The sequence below is a fragment of the Mollisia scopiformis genome (genome assembly GCF_001500285.1).
Source record: "Mollisia scopiformis unplaced genomic scaffold LY89scaffold_19, whole genome shotgun sequence".
Taxonomy (NCBI): domain Eukaryota; kingdom Fungi; phylum Ascomycota; class Leotiomycetes; order Helotiales; family Mollisiaceae; genus Mollisia; species Mollisia scopiformis.
In genome coordinates this window covers 312,691-330,656 of record NW_017263599.1, presented here as the reverse complement: position 1 = coordinate 330,656, position 17,966 = coordinate 312,691, and the positions used below count along the sequence as shown (strand labels likewise).

The 17,966-nt window shown below is 46.6% G+C and overlaps 10 protein-coding genes across 10 annotated transcripts; 5 read left to right on the top strand and 5 right to left on the bottom strand.

Annotated features, from left to right (window-relative positions):
• Positions 1–195: 195 nt before the first annotated feature.
• Positions 196–1,890, top strand: LY89DRAFT_784998 (uncharacterized protein). Its single transcript, XM_018222845.1, has 2 exons — positions 196–735; positions 784–1,890. The coding sequence occupies exons 1-2, from the start codon at positions 335–337 to the stop codon at positions 1,877–1,879; spliced, it is 1,497 nt and encodes a 498-aa protein (XP_018067622.1). The 5' UTR covers positions 196–334; the 3' UTR covers positions 1,880–1,890.
• A 233-nt stretch (positions 1,891–2,123) lies between these two features.
• On the bottom strand, positions 2,124–2,922 carry LY89DRAFT_784997 (uncharacterized protein; the record flags this gene model as incomplete). The annotated part of the gene is made up of 2 exons (XM_018222844.1): positions 2,234–2,922; positions 2,124–2,176 (listed from the first exon to the last, which is right to left on the bottom strand). Exons 1-2 carry the CDS (start codon positions 2,913–2,915, stop codon positions 2,124–2,126), a joined length of 735 nt encoding a protein of 244 aa, XP_018067621.1. The 5' UTR covers positions 2,916–2,922.
• Positions 2,923–4,333: 1,411 nt separating this feature from the next.
• Positions 4,334–5,142, top strand: LY89DRAFT_753870 (uncharacterized protein; the record flags this gene model as incomplete). Its single annotated transcript, XM_018221299.1, has 1 exon — positions 4,334–5,142. Exon 1 carries the CDS (start codon positions 4,426–4,428, stop codon positions 5,140–5,142), a length of 717 nt encoding a protein of 238 aa, XP_018067620.1. The 5' UTR covers positions 4,334–4,425.
• Positions 5,143–5,493: 351 nt separating this feature from the next.
• Positions 5,494–6,217, bottom strand: LY89DRAFT_753865 (uncharacterized protein). The gene is made up of 2 exons (XM_018221298.1): positions 6,110–6,217; positions 5,494–5,976 (listed from the first exon to the last, which is right to left on the bottom strand). Exons 1-2 carry the CDS (start codon positions 6,204–6,206, stop codon positions 5,564–5,566), a joined length of 510 nt encoding a protein of 169 aa, XP_018067619.1. The 5' UTR covers positions 6,207–6,217; the 3' UTR covers positions 5,494–5,563.
• Positions 6,218–7,287: 1,070 nt separating this feature from the next.
• On the top strand, positions 7,288–8,125 carry LY89DRAFT_784996 (uncharacterized protein). Its single transcript, XM_018222843.1, has 4 exons — positions 7,288–7,460; positions 7,512–7,587; positions 7,650–7,853; positions 7,911–8,125. Exons 1-4 carry the CDS (start codon positions 7,386–7,388, stop codon positions 7,943–7,945), a joined length of 390 nt encoding a protein of 129 aa, XP_018067618.1. The 5' UTR covers positions 7,288–7,385; the 3' UTR covers positions 7,946–8,125.
• Positions 8,126–9,283: 1,158 nt separating this feature from the next.
• On the top strand, positions 9,284–10,368 carry LY89DRAFT_753858 (uncharacterized protein; the record flags this gene model as incomplete). Its single annotated transcript, XM_018221297.1, has 3 exons — positions 9,284–9,678; positions 9,737–9,867; positions 9,892–10,368. The coding sequence occupies 3 exons, from the start codon at positions 9,284–9,286 to the stop codon at positions 10,089–10,091; spliced, it is 726 nt and encodes a 241-aa protein (XP_018067617.1). The 3' UTR covers positions 10,092–10,368.
• On the bottom strand, positions 10,084–11,413 carry LY89DRAFT_721308 (uncharacterized protein). Its single transcript, XM_018218631.1, has 3 exons — positions 10,929–11,413; positions 10,773–10,869; positions 10,084–10,720 (listed from the first exon to the last, which is right to left on the bottom strand). Exons 1-3 carry the CDS (start codon positions 11,305–11,307, stop codon positions 10,411–10,413), a joined length of 786 nt encoding a protein of 261 aa, XP_018067616.1. The 5' UTR covers positions 11,308–11,413; the 3' UTR covers positions 10,084–10,410.
• Positions 11,414–11,534: 121 nt separating this feature from the next.
• On the top strand, positions 11,535–12,649 carry LY89DRAFT_687437 (uncharacterized protein). The gene has a single exon (XM_018215500.1). It carries the CDS (start codon positions 11,656–11,658, stop codon positions 12,559–12,561), a length of 906 nt encoding a protein of 301 aa, XP_018067615.1. The 5' UTR covers positions 11,535–11,655; the 3' UTR covers positions 12,562–12,649.
• A 1,301-nt stretch (positions 12,650–13,950) lies between these two features.
• Positions 13,951–15,700, bottom strand: LY89DRAFT_784993 (FAD-binding domain-containing protein; the record flags this gene model as incomplete). The annotated part of the gene is made up of 6 exons (XM_018222842.1): positions 13,951–14,583; positions 14,642–14,862; positions 15,016–15,186; positions 15,241–15,457; positions 15,524–15,553; positions 15,605–15,700. 6 exons carry the CDS (start codon positions 15,698–15,700, stop codon positions 13,951–13,953), a joined length of 1,368 nt encoding a protein of 455 aa, XP_018067614.1.
• Positions 15,701–15,984: 284 nt separating this feature from the next.
• Positions 15,985–17,951, bottom strand: LY89DRAFT_622047 (putative MFS transporter). Its single transcript, XM_018210959.1, has 4 exons — positions 17,802–17,951; positions 17,397–17,749; positions 16,713–17,346; positions 15,985–16,631 (listed from the first exon to the last, which is right to left on the bottom strand). Exons 1-4 carry the CDS (start codon positions 17,842–17,844, stop codon positions 16,132–16,134), a joined length of 1,530 nt encoding a protein of 509 aa, XP_018067613.1. The 5' UTR covers positions 17,845–17,951; the 3' UTR covers positions 15,985–16,131.
• Between the last annotated feature and the right edge of the window lie 15 nt (positions 17,952–17,966).

Here is a 17,966-nt window from a genome sequence, read left to right as displayed (position 1 = left end):
GGTGTAGATTATGAGAAGAACGACAAACCGAAACGTGCTGCATTTGGTGTTGTTATTTCGCATTGAGCCTAGCCGCCTCGCCAAATGCTCCTGAATGTCCCTGCCAAATTCGCTTCAGCGGAGCGGTTAATTTGTTAGCGTGGAAGCCGGACTTCAATCCTAGGTGTTTTTCGACTTCAACCTCAACCAAAATATCACACCGACTTCGTATGAGAGCCCCTCTATATCAATCTCTTGAGGAAATCTCTTGCTTGATACCTGCTGTGGTATATTCCGCCTGGCGATAGAGAAATCTTTCAGGCTTTTTCATTCTTCAATACAACCCTTACCAAGTATGTCTGCAGAGCTAGAATCACCCGCGTTCGACGTCGACCGTTGCATTGAGCTACACAACCAGATCACACGAATAGGCTGGGGAGGTAGTGGTCAGAACCCCGAGGGCGATGAGATGCAGACGTGGTGGGAGATGTACGGTGCGGATTGTGACGAACAAGACCTCACTCCTCGTCTGATACCCGAAGTCATCGACTTTTTGAAAGGAGCTTTGCAACCCGACCCTGACGAAACAGGATCCGATTCACCATACCAGAACTTCTTTTACTACATCCAAGGCCTGGCTATCCCGGAGACGATACTTTCAGAGAATTTCATTCTGGAAGGTCTGGATGAGGATCCGCCGAGATACGTGCTTTTGTATCATGTCACGGATTTGAAGACTCATCCTTGTGGAATTATGTGAGTAAAAGATGAATGCTTGTTTGCATCAGCTAACCAGTAAGTTAGATTTGATCAGCAGACGAAGAAAGCTAGAACCGTATTCTCGATCACGATCGATGATACGATTGTCCCAGAGGAAGAGAGACTATGGATGCCTCTCCAGGTGATCTTGGAGCAGTATCTCGACATGATCGAGCTTGAAAAAGTCATCATGACAGGTGATGACGCTGGGGATGATTCGGACGATCCTGTCGACGAAGACTTGAGAGAAGATGAGAAGGTGAAGATGGAGCGAAAACCTTGGATCCTTCAATCGCATAGCAACAAAATTCTCGAGAGGACCCTCAGTGTGTATCAAAACTTGCTTCGAGCAATCGAAGCACGAATGCCCAGCCCAGCATCGCAATCTCCTCCTTCATCACCACCAGCGAAGAGCCAACTGGGAGAACAAAACCCTATCACGGAAGCGAAAGACGAAGACTTCAGTCAAGCCATCTCAGCATTGATTTCCTCGAATCAAGCATCTGAATTTTGCTTCGTTATTAAGTTTCTCCAGCAAATGGCTCATCCAACTCGGTCGCAGCTCAAATTCTTAGCCCCAGGATTGCTCCTCCCCACACCTGAATTATTATCAAATCAGCCATTTCGAAACATCGATTTTCATAGCAGTAGTTACTACAACCCCGTCTTGCTTTTTCCCGCCAACAACGAGGACGAGACAACATTCCCAGAAAACAATCACAACCCATTCAACTATCCATATGACGAAACGCTCAATTCATATCGTTCAGGACTCTGGATCAGTGAAAGCAAGCTTGAAGGCGGGGATTTCGATGATTCATGTCGCTTGCTTCTACCACGACAAATCATCGACCGAGACGGAGAAGAGACTGAGCATCACGCGAAGAGTGCAGATGGATTCATTCTGGAGGATGTCGACGGAGAGGGGTTGGCAGCTGGCCTGTATCAGACGAGCTGCAATCCATTCATTTTACGGCACGAAGTGGAACTTTTCCGGGTGTTGGTACACTGGGTTCAGATGGTAGAGACTGGGAGCTGGGAAGTTGGTGCTGAGGGGGTGAGTGGTGGGACTGAAAAGTGGAAGGAGGCTGATGAGAGTGAAGAGGGGAGTGATCGTTATAGGTTGGAGTTAACGTGGTAGCATAAGCAACCCTTCATGTTAGGTAACGTTTTCCTTTACGATGCTTCCCTTAGCTTCGAGGGCTGTATCATGATACTTCGAGAGACAAAGCTGTTGTATTGAATAAGCAGAAATACTGTTAAAGAGTCATGGCGCGAAGTCACTTCAGTGATTATGACCTTGAGATGAAACCTTTGAAGAATACATTCAAGTTATAGGTAGAAGTGTTTCCGGACTAGTTAGGTAATTGATCCTCGGCAAAAGCTCAGTATCCCATCTTGCTCCCATTCCCTTCCAACATCTTCTTAGGCGGTTTGACTATATTGACTCCCCGTTAGCTCTTGAATGCAGTCACTGGGCATACATCCAACTTACACTTCTGAGGCAGCTCGCAAGACGTAAACACATTGAAGAACCTAGCAGGTGCCTTCCATTCCGGATATTTCTCAGCATCTCTCGCTATCGACAAGGCCGTCGAACAATGCATGGTATGCTGATATTGACCAATTTGGCTATCAATCGGCGTTCCTCGAAGAATTGCTCGGTGCAGCTTTCTCCAGGTAAAGGAACAGTGCGCGTCATGATACTCCATGGAAACGTACACGGGACTGGGACCGCCTGTTCGTCTCATGTGTTCCTGTGATAACTCCTCGTTGCCCCATGGATCGGCGTACCAGTGCCAGTCACCGTATTCCAGGAATTCTGTCTCGAGTTCCTTGTCATAGCAGTCTGGGTGCACCCAGCCGCCTGGGATGAGGTCCATGATGCAGCCATTCTTTGTCGCTTCCTCCGATGAATTGCCACAGTGCCCGGAGCCATATGGCTTGTAAAGATATGGGCCGGATCCGATGACTGGAGTGTAAAGACCTGATAAGTAGAAAATAGCCGCGAATAATAGGCCAGTGATGAAGTAAAGGATGGTACGTTTCTTCACTCGAGGCTTGTCGCCCTTATTTGAGGAAAAATATGTGGCTTCAATGCCATCAAGAGAGTCTTCTGTCTCATATTCGTGAGACTGGCGATAATTGTCAAGTAGTTTGTCTTTTTGTTCTTCCATTTTGACGATCTGGAAAATTGACAACAAGAGAAAAGAGAGAGTTTGTCTCCCTACACGCGAGACTAGGTAGAACAAAGAGCCCGCTTGCTATGGCGAGCAATTGATCTGAAACTCGTGATTGTGGCACAGACGGTCCAGGAGCCGGGGGGTGTTGAGAGTTGGGGGCGGAGGAGGGACGGCGTAAGAGAGCGGCACGACTACCAACCTGCAGGTCCAACCACGACTGCGCCTTGGCATTTGTGGGGAATTTATGCAGATCAATGTACACTAATCGTGGTAGAGAAACCTCCGCAGTACATATGTACGCCGTCTGACAGCGTCGGGCATGTTCGGCAAACGGTTATGCAAGTGACGCAGTATTTGCGGTAGTTATATCGATCAACTTATAGCAAGGTACTAATTGCGTGACAAAACTTCATCACACGCATAAAGTTTTGCTGTAACCAATAGCAATAGGAAACTCTTCGCAATGCCTCTTTCGCGCCGTCTGACAGCGCCCGACATGTTGGCCAAAGTTATATCAAGTGACGCGGAATTTGTGGGGAAGTTGATTATTGTGATCAATTCATACCAATAGCAGTAAAGCTACCGTAAAGAACCCTTCCCTTCACAATACTGATTTACACCGTTTCAAAGATTGGGAAGTTTTAGTTTAATGGCTATATCAAGTGAGGTATTTGTGGAAGTTGCCTAGGTAGGCTGGTCCATTGATACCAATAGCGGTAGACCTGTCGTAAAGAGCCCTTTGCATTGCCGATCTACGCCGTAAAATAGCATCGGATATGCTACCAGTAATCAAATAGTTATTATGAGTGACACAGGATTCATAATGTTTCGGGCAACAGCATTGAACGTAATAGGCAAATGGTCTGACTTTCTACTGTAGAGCGCGTGCAGCGCGACTATCAAATGGTGTAATGCTGATCAATCTACGCTAGGAGCGGTGAAGAATTTTTTACAATGCCTTTTTACGCCGTCTGACAGCTTTGAAGCTTTGAATGTATTAGGTAAATTGGTTGGCATTTTGAAGGGCGACTATCAAACCCTGTGGTGCTACAGGAAGAATTATTCATATCAAAGACGGAGAAAAAGCAGCGCTTAGCGGGAGAGAGAGGCGGTTATGCCAAAGGTAATAGCCCCCAAAGGCGTCAGCGGTCACGTCATAGATACTCTGACTACTTTATCAACTCGACTTGAACAGTTAGATTCCAAATCTCGCTTAGCCGATAGAGTACTTGTGAGTGGCAGGATTCCACAAGGGGTGGAGTTCTGAAAGTCAAACTTCTGTACACTTCTGAGCTGAGATTTGAGACCGGCTGGATGGTTCCAAGCGAGAATTAAACATTAAGGTTTTAAGATTGACTGATACTGTACTACCCACTTCTCTTCCATGTACTGTACTCAAGTCTGTGATGCGGTGAATGTATTCCACGTTTACCCTTTTGGCCCTGAACATTTCCATGTCCATACTCCAACTATATACGAAACTTTTCGTTTTGGATTACTTCCTATGATGGCTCTCAAGCAAGCGGAAGCACCCTCAGGACTGCAAGACAGCTTGCGTGGCGGCTACAAGAAACTAAACTCCGATGAAGAGGGTGACGACCAACACCACGCCTCCCAACTGCGCTTCCAGTCTCGATCTCACAAAACTCACCACTTCCATGTTCTCGCCGTCTTTATCCTTCTGATAACGTCGAGCATATTCATTACCATCTTTTTTCTCAACAAAGGCAACCACGTCGAGTATCACAACTTAAGGCCCCTCAGTGACTCAGCAAATCCCGACATCAGTTTCTCGGAATGGAGCAACTGTGGTCAAACAGCTTTGGAAGCCCTTGATAAGGGCTGTGTATTTGATCTTATGCTCTCGACTTGGATTCACGAGTCCTGTTACGACGACGAGATGATGAATAGGTATCTTCTAGAGGGCAATCACACTTATTTTCATGATGAAGATATGGTGTATGAGATGCCCGAGGAGGAAGCTAGGCGAGGAGAGTACAAGACTTTATGGACGGACGGGGAGTTCCATTTGCGGCACTGCGTATATCTGATGGACATGCAATTAAGGTCGTACAAGACGGGACGGCCAATCGAGGTGTCGATATATGACTTTGAGCATACGCAGCATTGTGTTAACATGACACTTTGGCATGATCGGGATGGAAAGAAGACGAAAATTCACGCGCTGCATGGCAGATGTGGTTTTCCAAAGAAAAGATAGCTGACTTGATACTGTGAGGGTTAAGGCTGAGCATGTGACATAGCCTTGAGTCAAATGTAAATAAAATCAGAGATTCCTAGGGATCTTCTTCTTCTCCGCAGACTCCAGTATCGACTTTGTTCGTGTTCTTATTCCTCGACAAAGATTTGGTTATGCTACAACAAAGGCACGTAAATGCACAGTTTGTTTGAAGACGGCATTAATCTTCGTAATAAAGGTTTGCTGGAAATCAAGTGTAGCGTAAGATTAAGGCCAAGTCAGTTCACAGAGCTGAAAAGATGGGTGGTCATTGAATGTATTCAGAATGACTACAGCCGTGAAAATAACAGGTGAACTCTAGATCTACCACGCCTCGCCTAAACTCTGGATCTCAGTCGCACCAAACCCTCGCCACCCAAACTAAATCTTTCCCAAAATCACATTACAAGATGATCTTCTCATCAGGATTTGCTCCGTTCAGATGATTAGGATTCGTAAGTTCCGGTGCCCTATACTTGTACCAGTCGTCCGCAGCTGGCAACTGTTTGGCTCCGGGTGGCTTCCTGACAATGCTATTGTACCTGTCAACGTCGATCGTGTTTTCAATACGCCAACTCGTCAAAGCATCAAAATCGACACACTGTCGGTTAATACCGAACATTGGGAATGGTCTATCGTGATTTTCAACCCAGTGGTAAGTAACAAGGTTGAGATTGCCACTGCACTGAAGCTCCTGCATAAGAATGTCGACACAGTGGTCGACATGAAATTTCCAGATGGGCCTGTCACGACCACCAGAAACCTTTGGATAGAGGTCACCATATGCTATCTGTCGGAGAGTGTTCAAGCAATGGACTGTGGAGAGTCTCGAAATTAGTAAATGTCTCCATATATCTGCATAAAGAGTAGAGATTTCTTGGAAAGGAAGCAATATATCACTACTCTTCAAATAATCTTCAGCAAAAGATATTCTGTAGAGAAGACTCACGTTGATGAAATACATCGAGAACTGCCACATAAGCATCATCGCCAAGACTCCAATCCTCATCATCTAGCTTGGCGGCAGTAGAAGGGTCTACACCCATTGCTCGAAGCTGTGCTGCTGTCACGGGAATGACTCTGTTTTTTTCATATTCCTCCCATACACTTTCTGTCTCATCGTTGATTTGCCGCGCAATAGATGGGTTCTCTGGTGGCCAGAAGGTGCCATTGATCTTGGTGATCTGCGAATTGAGGCGTATACGGTCATGAATCGGCGCTGTTGAAAGTCAATACTCATAATACAATTAATCTGGCAAGGCAATTTATGAGATTGAGGTTGTACTGTATGATGAAGTTCTCCTGAAATTCGCATTGAGAACAATGTAGTTGTTGTAACACCAGGTTCCGAAGAGCAAGCTTGAAAAAATAAAGACTACAAAGTTCAATGACGACAGGAAGATCATAAAATTCTTTGTTGGTCGACGTGTAGCTCTCAGTGGTGTCTTCCCTAAGAGCAAAGTCTGTCCCTCTTCATCGTCGCCATCTGAGATTGAGTCTCTCGACTCTGTCGGGCTCGAGATTTTGCTGTACTCAGTGTCTTTCATGATGGATGCTAAGGGCAAACAAAACCCGTCTCAAACGAAGAGAGATAGAATCAAAAATCTCATCAGATCAGCACGACGGAAATCAGCAGGATACTGAGCGGCAATGCACAAACCATGCCCATTTTGGTGGTATTTCCGGCACTTGGTTCACAGCCATGGTGGGGGCGGAAAGGTTCTGCGATGAGGGGTTTGTTAACTTCAACTTTGGTCCTACAGACCGCTGCTTGCGTCAGCCTTTGATGAAACACACCACTATGCTTTTGCGGCGTGAAATAGATCCATGCTAGCTTTGTTAGTATATGATCCAATGTGGCCAAGCACACGAGAAGACCAGTAGGAAACAACCTGTTTCATACAAGGTTGATCAATGCCACTTAGCACATCATCAACTAATACAATTCGCAATTTACCAACCAAGTTAGCAAGTTGACACTTCTGCTTGAGGATACAGGCACATGACTTCTTTTTCTGTCAAACAATATCCATTCTCTATGGGCATCCATTTATACACTGCCGCAAATTTAGACTGAATACTATAAAGGTCCGGATAGCTGCATTCAAATTCGTGAACCTTGAACTCCAAGAGCTTTCGATTCAGATCATAGCAATACTCAGAAAAATCCAATTCTGCTCTCAGTTATACATTACGGTCTCTCAAAACCCAACACTCTCGCCATCATGCACAGCACTCGTATTATTCCTGCTTTGATCAGCTTCTTTTTTGTGGCTGGCGCTATCGCTCTTCCTCAGCCAGTATATCTACCACTACCCATTGAAAGTAACCAAGTGCTAACAGCATCAAAGGCCCGTCATAACTTGCCTTCTCTGGAGTACAATGACAACAATGCCGTTGAAGACAAGCGCGCAATGCCGTCTCTTGGTAAGACTGAGATGCTACACCAGTAAACGCAAAGAAGCAAGCTAATGTGCTTACTCGTATAGAGTACAACGATAACAACGCTGTCGAAGACAAGCGTGCATTGCCATCCCTTGAGTACAACGATAACAATGCTGTCGAAGACAAGCGAGCATTGCCATCTCTTGAATACAACGACAATAACGCCGTCGAGGACAAGCGCGCTTTGCCGTCCCTTGAGTACAATGATAATAACGCTGTCGAAGATAAGCGTGCCTTGCCCTCTCTCGGTAAGTTTGAGACGCTGTGCTACTGAAGACAAGAAACAATCTAATATGCTCGTATAGAGTACAATGACAACAACGCCGTTGAAGATAAGTAGAGAAACACTGAAGAGTGCTGAGCGAGACGAGGCTGCTTTTTGACCCTCGGACTCCGTGTTACTCTCTTGGGTGCTTGGTGGGATTTGTTGATGACTCTGGGAACCGAGGCAAGGGGCAAAAATGAGCTTGGGAGTAGTTTAGACAACTCAGATTATGTTCATAATCACAAAATATACTACCTGCTCAAACTATTGTCCAATCTGCTTGTTTCAATATGCGCATAATTTCATAGCTGGTTTGGAACAGGTCAGAAATGTTGACATCAGCTTGTTGAGATACGTTTCTATACATGATGTCAGTAAATGACATAGAAACCAGCACTTAGACACAAACTTCCCGAATTAAGCGGGAGTCTTCTGCTTGATTCCCATTCACGACACTGCATAATGCCGTCAGCTTTCACACTTTCAGGAGAAAAGACGTCGTCAGTATCTTCACCTACATAATTTCAAATAATTGGAAGGGCCATGTCAGCCTTACCCCGGCCCTCGGTAGATTCTGCATGCGCAGTTTCGGCTCCGCTCCAGCAACGATGATCGACACCCGATTATCGGTAGATCTGCATGCATGTATCTTACATGTTGCATAGCCAAGAAAGTGCAAATTGGGGAACCCGAGGTGCATACTCGGCTTACATGTGAAGGGTTATTATTGTGGGCTTGCGAGGGCGGGGAGGTCAAAATGATTACCGAGTACCAATACTTGAATGTTAGGGGTCCTGCTTACTGCGTCTACGCCGTACCCTCTTTTCGGTCTATCTTGTAAAGAGTTTCATAATTGCTCTTGTATAGTAGGGATGATAATAGTTATTGGTCAAGTAGGTAAATGTTGGGGGCCATGCTTATTTTTACACCACATCTACCCCGCATTGTTTTCCCGATCTACCTTGTAAAGAATCATAAATTATTCCGATATAAGAGGGGCCACGGTTTAGCGATCATCATTGGTCAAATGACTGAGTGTTGGGGCTTATGCTTTACACCGCGTCTGCGCCGCATCCTAGCGCTTCCGAATCTAGCTTGTAAAGACTTACGAATTGGTCAAGCGCTTAGATGTTGGGGGCCAGGCTTATTTTTGCAGGTCGACCCCGGATCCTAGCTTTTCTCAGCCTACCTTGTAAAGATTTGCAAATTGACCAAGTGGGTCGGATTGGGAATCATGCTATTTCTACGCCGCATCGCGCCTTCTATCTCTAAGGTGTACAGTCCTAGGGGGCTTTCTTCGGCTCCATCAGTCGCCCCTTTCTGCTCGCAGCCGACAGCATGCAACTGCTTTCTTCCTGAATTCCTGTTCTTTTTTTTTTTCTCGTGGTGAGTCAACTGCTATTGACAAAGAACATGGCCAAGTACGATCGCGTTTCCTCCGAGGACTCGTCGAATGAGCACCTACTGCCAGATGACTCTTCCTCACTATATTCGCCGGTAGCTCTACGTCGCTCAAAGGGTTTCGGTTTCAGCATTTCAACGGCATGTCTATTAGTATACTGCGCGTTATCGACCACCGCAATGGTGATATTCATGGTCGCAATCCTAAATCAGTTGCAGCCACAGAGTCACGACAACAACTGCCAGGTGAATAAGGTGTTCAAGGCCGCGTACGGTCACAATACTGCCTTGATGTCAGTGGATCACAAGTACGATGCACTGTGGGAGGTCCAAGACGGCCAGTCTCAAGTGCTTCTCCTTCCAGACGAGGATTCCGGTGGTGAGCTAGTGCCAGGAGCATTTTCGATGTTAGTAATGTTCCAGAGGAGACAGATTCTGAAATGGTATAACTGATAGTGTTATAAGGTTCCACCAACTACATTGTCTCTCCAGCCTTCGGCATGCGATACAAATGGCTCGCGAAGGTAAAGACCCTGGATTGGACCAGAAAGATAATACGCACTGGCCACATTGCATGGACTACCTGAGAAAGGCAAGTTTTCCATGATCATTTTGAAGAGGCATTGAATTTAACAACATGCAGACTATACTCTGTTGGGCAGATAGCACTATCGAGCGAGAGACACTCTTAAGCAATGGCAGTGGGTCTCAGACGATAGATGGTACACATGACGTGCGGCAATGTGGTGATAGTCGCGCCTTGATCAAGACAATGCGGGATCAAGGCAAAAATGTTACTACAGAGCCATTTCCTCCCTAAATAGCTGCGCTGATAGTTCTAAATAAATCATCTCTGAGACTTTCTTGAGACGAACTTGTAAACTAGTGTGCCTACTCAAGTGTGACTGAAATTCTGTAATTGAAAGATGGTACGCGAATCATTCCTGTCTACATTCTTATATATGTAGAAACCCCACGAAAAGAAATTCATTGTTGTTGTAATAGTTCAAAACAGCTCGCGCCTTTCATACTCACTTAACTGTTCAAAGCAAAGGAAAGTCAAAAAGATAGAAAGCTAGCTCCCAGGAATATAATCTACTCTCTCTAGGATGAACCAGGAAGTGAAAGCTCCCATCAAACTAAGATAGGTCTTCCTTCATCGGTGGTACAGCCAAGCTGCCATTAAAACGTTCCCACACCCAGTCCCGAATACTTGGCCAGTTGCGACAAGTATGAGGTCGGTCCGAGTCAATGTAGTTTGCATTTAGAGCTTTGTAGTAACGAGTTGGGATCGGAGTCAAATCACCATTGCACAACACCATCTGCCGTAAGTGATCGAGGCAGTGATCTCGGTGCATGATACCGTGAATAGCATCAGTCGGATACTTCTCTGGGTAGAATGCTTTTCGGAGGTGGTCTAAACAGTGAAGTGCGTGCGTAACTTCAAGCCTGGTCAATGTTAGACCGTCGCAGGGAGAGTGAATTCTATCATGTAACTTACTCGGTAGCATTACCCCCCGCCACAGGTGCGTAGAACTGCTCATATCCAGGACCCCATGCGTCCTTTGCCTCATCTTCCGAGAGAAGAAAGAACCGGCCTGAAAGTCCAAAAAGTCGTCAGTAGATGTGAGTGTTACGATTTAGGTGCTTCACCCACCTTGATGTAGACGATCCCATGCATTATCAATTTCTTCGCTCGGGTCACCAACGTACTGTGTTCGCGGCATCCCATCTGCAGGCTGAGGTACGTATTCAATACCATCTTCAGTGAAGCGTGGGCTTCCCTGAGAAAAGCGTTCCTCAATTTTGATCAAGTGCTTGGCTGCGTCGAGTTCATGCTCGAAACCCCGTACGAACGAACTGCGGTTCTGCACAAGATATAACTGCGAACCCAGCCATACCGATAGCAGCGCAAAGAGCACGGTGGCTGTCGCCCAGAACTTGACTGCCAAGCGAGCCCAGGTAGACTGTTGTTTGCGAAGTGGCTGAGCCTCGAAGTCGGCGGTCTGAGGAAGAGCTTGGTATTTTTGAGACATCACGTGCACAGCGTTCAATTAGAGTAGTAAGTGGGTTGTGTTTGTTCAGAGAAGATTGAAAGCGGGTAAATACACACAAAAGCTTGGCTCGGGCCTCCTATATAACTATCTGTAGGGGGCGCCAGGCATGAAACGATTGTCCAACATGCTCCGCTGCAGTGCCTCAAAGTCGCATGCGATGTCAGCAACACGCAACACTGCCTATTATCATTCGCTCCCCGTTAAACCGCCTGCGACCTACCATACAATCATTGATATTTCGCCTGCTGCACTCATCTTTATTTCACTCAAGTCAACATCTTCTCTAGCTTTTTAAGCTTTCGCCACATTATCGGAAGACGTATTGAAATGGCTGATCAATTGAGCACTCTTTTTACCCCCGATTTCTTTGAGTCTCTCGTCAATGCCAAACTTCCTTTCTCTATGACTGAGCCGCTTGACTTTGAAGATGTTGGCCAGAAGCAGTGGAAAGGCAAAGCACCGATCCCCAGCGGATTGGTTGAGCGTGTCTGGCCTGTTCTGGAAGCTCTCAGCAAGCTCGAGCTGGCATCTGTACCCGATTTATTGCAATTTCTGCCACCCATCGCTGATGAGAATTTCCCACGTCAGGCGCTAGGACTACAGCTGCTTCTCGACCAGATGACCAGGTCTTTATTGAGAGGCATTGACGGCCGATGGCGAAGCGCATTTTTCGATATCATCAGTGTTAGATATGCGCACACCTTAGACGCGCTACCCGAGGACCAGAAGCCGTGGGCATGGAGTCGCTGGAAGACATTTGCTACGCTCGACTTCTGGGTCCTTGCTCGGACTTGGTATATCTGCCCATTTGTCCACTCCGACAAGCCCTCGGACGCAGAACGGGCGCTGAGATTCACTGAAGAGACTCGAAATATCATTGAAAAAGAGACTGGGACTACTGATCCGCACCGTTCGGAGCGAGACTTCATTTTGTCTGACACTTATGGTGTTTCCAGGGTGCTCAAAGAAGGACCACCTGGAGCTGGAGCGACAGTCCAGTTGTATGCGTATTGGATGTGCAAGCTCATGGACCTTCATAAGCCCGTAATAGACCAATTTGGACACTATCCCTACAAAAATGCGTACTTCGGAAGAGAAAATACGCCGGAGGAGGATGCATGGTTCAAAAAGCGGGATGGAAATCCCATGACGTCCGAAGAACTCAGAAGTCGTCTGAAACGGGACATAGATGCCGGAATCTGGGCGCATCTGGGCGCTGGCCGTAACGTTTGAGGCATTAGGAACAAAGCTGTAATGAACGAGATAGATCCTCGGATCGAAGAATTCTCCTGCAGCCATCTAGAACCTCACAAGCCCTGAGCGACTTGTAGTGTTCCAGATGAATTGAATTCTGTACTCATTCAGTAGGGAGTGCCTCCCTAGGGATTGTGGAGATTGGAATTGGCAATCAGTAGAAATAAAGTTTCCCATCACTAGCAACTGGAAAGAATTGTTGTGACGGTTTTCCTTGAGGTGACTATTCTACGAAAGACTGTCCCAAGCCGTTCAACAGAGAATTAGAGAATGCCACGCTACCTGCTTCATGATCCCAAAAGTTCAATACCATATCGCCAATCCCATGTCATTTATCCATATCTCCCAAAGGAAAATCTACCCCAAGAGCACATGCTCTATAATGCCGCGATTGCGCATTCATGCCTATTTATATTAGTAGTAATCACGGTAAGCTTCAAGACACTACTCACCAAGAAAAGGAACCGCGCAAAATCAGAAAGCACGCGAAGGCCACCAACGGACTGGAATTGAGGTAGCGCAAAACTTTGCCGGACCAATTCTGTGCAACATCAGTATAACTAGTTGGGCAATCGAGCGCAAGACTTACACTTTTTCTTCTCAGCAGGCTTCTTCTCAGCAGGCTTGGTGCAAGTATAGCACTTGAAGCATTTGCCCTCCTTGTTCTGCGAGTGTGCATTGAAGTTGGGACAATCCTCCATTGGAGAAGGCCATTCTTGTAATCATTGTAGGTGGCGCAATAGGTCTTGTTGTAGACGGTGCTGCCACAGTAGCTGAACTTGGTTGCGAGCTCGGCGCACATGTTTGCGATCGTTGAGTTTATGGTTTTGATGCGGAGGCGCAAGTTAAATTCGGTTGAGTTGAAGACAGAGGCGGAAGTGCAAAGGTTGAGTGTTTGAGAGGTATTTTGTTTTGTTATGAGTGCAGAATGTATTGGAGTTGTGTTGATGTGGTTTATATAAAGAGGAAGTAGAAGGAAATTCCCATGGAAGAGGGAGATTAAGCACCCCAAACCTTTACGCTGCTAGTGTACCTCAATCGCGTTGGGACTGCACTAGTGGCATACTCCAAGGTGGATCTTTGTCAGGTTAAATTCTAGACATTCATTGCTGTTAGAGCACCAGCTACATCTACAATTCTGTGTCCTAGCTCGTATGCTTATGGTCTTGATAAACTACAACACTTTCAACATTGTAATATTTTGAACACGAATAAATTTGATGGATTTAGTTTTCTGCCTTACTAACAGAGATAGATTGTAACAATTAAGTCCACACTGCACAATCACCGATGTCACGAACCAATTATACAATAAAATAGGGATTTACCCCTTTCCATAAGCGAACATTAATTAGACTAGTGGAGTTCTTATTCAATCGGAACATAGTACCGCATTTTATTTTCGGGATCCCATTGAGCCTTGAGTTTCCTTAACTTCTCCAATCTCCATGCCTCCCATCCGTAGACCTCCTGCAAAGACTCGTTGCCATTGGCGTAGTTGACGTAGGCGCGGAGGTGTGCTGGATCCTCGCTTCCTTCCAGTAAGTATTTCTGCAGCCTTTTTCCAAATTCATGCGCAATATGGTCTATGGCCGAGTTGGGCGCATACATGATGTACGAGGTGACCAGTATATTGTCTTCTCGGTGCGGAAAAGCTGTACTCTTTGGGCCGACGGCTTTCACGGCCTGGGTCGAGTAGGCCTCGAGCAGGAAGAAGGAGCCAGAAATCTCAGGGACTTTCTTGAATGTCTCGTCTATCTCATTGTACACTTGCCTGATGGCCGTCAAATTATGTGATTTCAATCCGATAGGGTAACGGAGGGAGGTCATTCCGTAAGCGCAACCCGGGCCGTCTGCGTCCTGGAACGTGGCAACAGCAAGATCATGTATCGACCCTTGGCCGATTTGTACACTAAGAGGCCCGATGTCATGGAACGGCTTGGCGTACTCTTTAGCTGTGTTAGGTGAGCCGTTAAAAATGACGCCGAACCATAGTATGGGCTACCAAATGATTAGCTTTTAAGTGCATGCAAGAAAGTTGGGCGTGGATTCGGCTGACATGATCAGGATCGATTTCTTGCACTTTTATGATATATCCCCAATAGATGAGTTCTGGTGGCTGGCCTTGCAGCGATCTATTAGCTAGGTCGTAGAGAGCCTCGAGCTTGTCTCCCGAGTAGACGAAGATCTCCCAAGACCATGATGGAGCGCTGTTAACATAGACACGGTATTCCCACTCTGTTACGAGGCCAAAATTATGCCCTGCACCCCTGATGGCCCCTGCACACAGAATTTCGAAGTCAGTAAACCTCTGTTGTGTGTTATAGGGAATAAATATACATGTTCAAGGAGTACATTCAGAGCAGCAAATCTGTAACATGGCTCTGGAACAATAAGGAGAAGGAAATTATCCTCCAACAACATGAGACTTACAGAATAGGTCCGAGTTACAGTTCTCCGACACCGTCACGAGTTCACCATTCGGGAGTACCAAGCGAGCTGAGATGACTTGATCGGCCATGAGTCCATACTGGCCTTGGAGCCAACCGTGGCCGCCTCCCAGAGCCGGCGCAGAAAAGCCGACGGATTCACAGATGCCAGTCACTTATGGACTCGTTAGGATCCAGATACTCTCATCAAGCTCAGCTACAGACTCACCGGTTCGCTTTCCCAAACCTATGAGCGTGTTGACAATTTCGCTCACATTTGCTCCACCGCCAATCGTAGCTGTTTGGCCATCCTCGGATAGCTTGATATGGTTCAAAGATCGAAAGTCGATTTGAATGGCATTCTTTGCCTGACTGAGGGCCTTGGTCGCGCCGTGACCTCCCGCTCTGGCAATAAATGGGATATTATGTTCACTGGCGTAACGCACCTGTGATATACGTAAGTGGAAGAACTACATTGTGGACTTGTAGCGGAGAGAATGATGCACACTCACAGTCTGCTGAACATCGGATTCAACGGCGGCCTACACCACAACAGCAATGTTAGGTGCTTCGTACTCTCTCCATCTAGCAACAAGACTGGCAAATTTGGAATCGCTAGGGAGGACAATAGATGCTTTAGGAGATAGCAGAGGGCCCAGACCGGCCAGGATTCCTTCCCTGTTGGACATGCTGTAAGGCAGTAACTCGGTGAGGATAGGGAGATGAGCGCATAAAATCGGAAGATCAGCTTTGAGGGAGATAAAAGAGGCAAAACACTGGCTCTCGTGAGATATTAGAGACAAAAATAGAAGCGTGGATCTTGGCTGGAGGTCCTAATTGTTTGACTAATGATGGATAGCATCTACATTGGAGCACCCAATGATGGCAAAGATCATGGCACGATGGAAATTCTGTTGGAAAAGGAGGGATATTTCGTAGGTCAGCACTTCCATTTCTCCAACTCTCATCATGGCTCATTAGTAATACAACCTTGCAGCATTAGCGCTTATTTTGCCCCTAACTCGAACCGACGTGCGGCACGGGGAGCCTGACGTAACCGAAGTGCCACGGCCGAGTTCTTCAACCTTTTCGTTGCAAATAATCATAATCATGACCAGCATTACTCATTTTCTCGTTCCATCTCATCAGGATCTTTCAGACAAAAGACGGGAATCACTCCAAGCGCCGTAATTACCGCCAAAGTCCAAAATGGTACAATGACATACCCTTTATCGACACCAAATGTAAACATTGGACCCATGATAGAAGGTCCCAATGCTCTCCCAATAGAGCTCACTACCACAGAGACTCCGTTAAATCTCGCAAGATATCGTGGGTTACTGACACTATTCATGAGCAAGATTGTTGAGCTTGGAAATGCAACATTGGTACACAAGCCCTTGACAAACCATATCAAAAGTATTACCGCTTCTTTGCTGAAGGTGCCAGGAAGGAGGGAGGCGAATGGGGTCATGAAGTAAGCGATTGGGAAGACGACGCTGCAGGCTTTGAAGCAGCGGAGGGTGCCGAATCTTCGGACACAAGGCGGGAAGATGAAGAATTGGAAAAACATGCTTGCGACGCCGTAGAGTGTGAAAAGGGTGCTTATCTGACTTGTGTCTGTGTAGTATCAGCCCAAAACTTTGCTTGTTGCTTATGAGGGAAAGAAGCGCCCTGTGGTGCTTGGAGATGGAGACGAACCGATGCCAAATCCACCACTAAACTTGAAAGGCAGGCTGACATCTGCATCGTTCGGATTTTGAACAGGATGATGCATGAATACGGGAAGAATCTGGTCATAGCTCATGGAGTGCATGCACAGTAAACCATAAGCAACCAGATTAAGAGAAGATTGCTTTGAGAGGACATCTCTCCATGTCACCATTCCTTTCTGATCTTCATCCTCTTCCTCTAGAATATCGTCGTTGCTCTCGCTTCCAAGGCTTGGCTCGAACATCGTACTACTCGAGCCGCTGAGCAACGGCTTTGTTTCGTCCTCATTTCCTGGGATAAACAGATATCTGACTTTCCGTAGACCTTCGTGTGCTCTGCACGTCAGTCTTTTGCCCATCCTTAACGCGACATCCTCGTGGTCCTTCCGACTCGGGAGTGTTTCTTTGAGAAAAAATATACCAATGACTATTCCACCCAGAAAGAAACCCGCAGATGCTACATTTGGCAGAGCGTACGGGAATTTTTCGAAGAAGTGTGGGCCAGCAGGAGTTCCAGGTAGCCTGTCATAAGGATTCGAGAGTGCGCCACCGAAGGCAGGTCCAATTATAGATCCTAGGTTCCATACAATTGGCATTACGCTGAACGCAACTGGCTGAAGCTCCTACACCGAGGTCAGCAAGAACTACGAATCGTATATAGCCAAGAACAAACCTTCCACGGACACAATTCTGCGACCATGGTCCGTATAATACCGGCTACACCGTTTCCAAGTCCCGCGAGAACGCGTGCAGTGAGTGCCATTGTCAAATTGGTCGAGAAGCCCCAAAGTAGACTTGTAATCATGGTGATAGTAAGACTCGCGAGAATGACCGGTCGCCTTCCCAAGTGATCGCTCAATATGCTCCAAGGAATTGCTGCAATGCATTCGCAGGCAGAGTATAGAGAGGCCGCAACGCCGGCCCATAGCGCGATGTCATCTTCTGCCACTCCAAAACTCTCAATCATCTCGGGTAGGTAGGGAAGGATGGATAGCATGGACAAGGGCTCTGCAAAGCGACATAATGCTGAAAAAGATGTTAGCGAATTGATTGGAGAAGCGGTGAGATTGATGGTGACCTAGAATCGTCAATTGCTGAACTGGGAGCTTTCTTTCTGCCATGACTGCGAGTTGGAGACAATCGTTGAATTTGGCAAGGGAGGGAAGAATCCACAAGCAGAAGAACAGTCAGATATGCACACTTTCAAGCATCACTTGTGAGCTTGGAAATATGACTTTGAAGT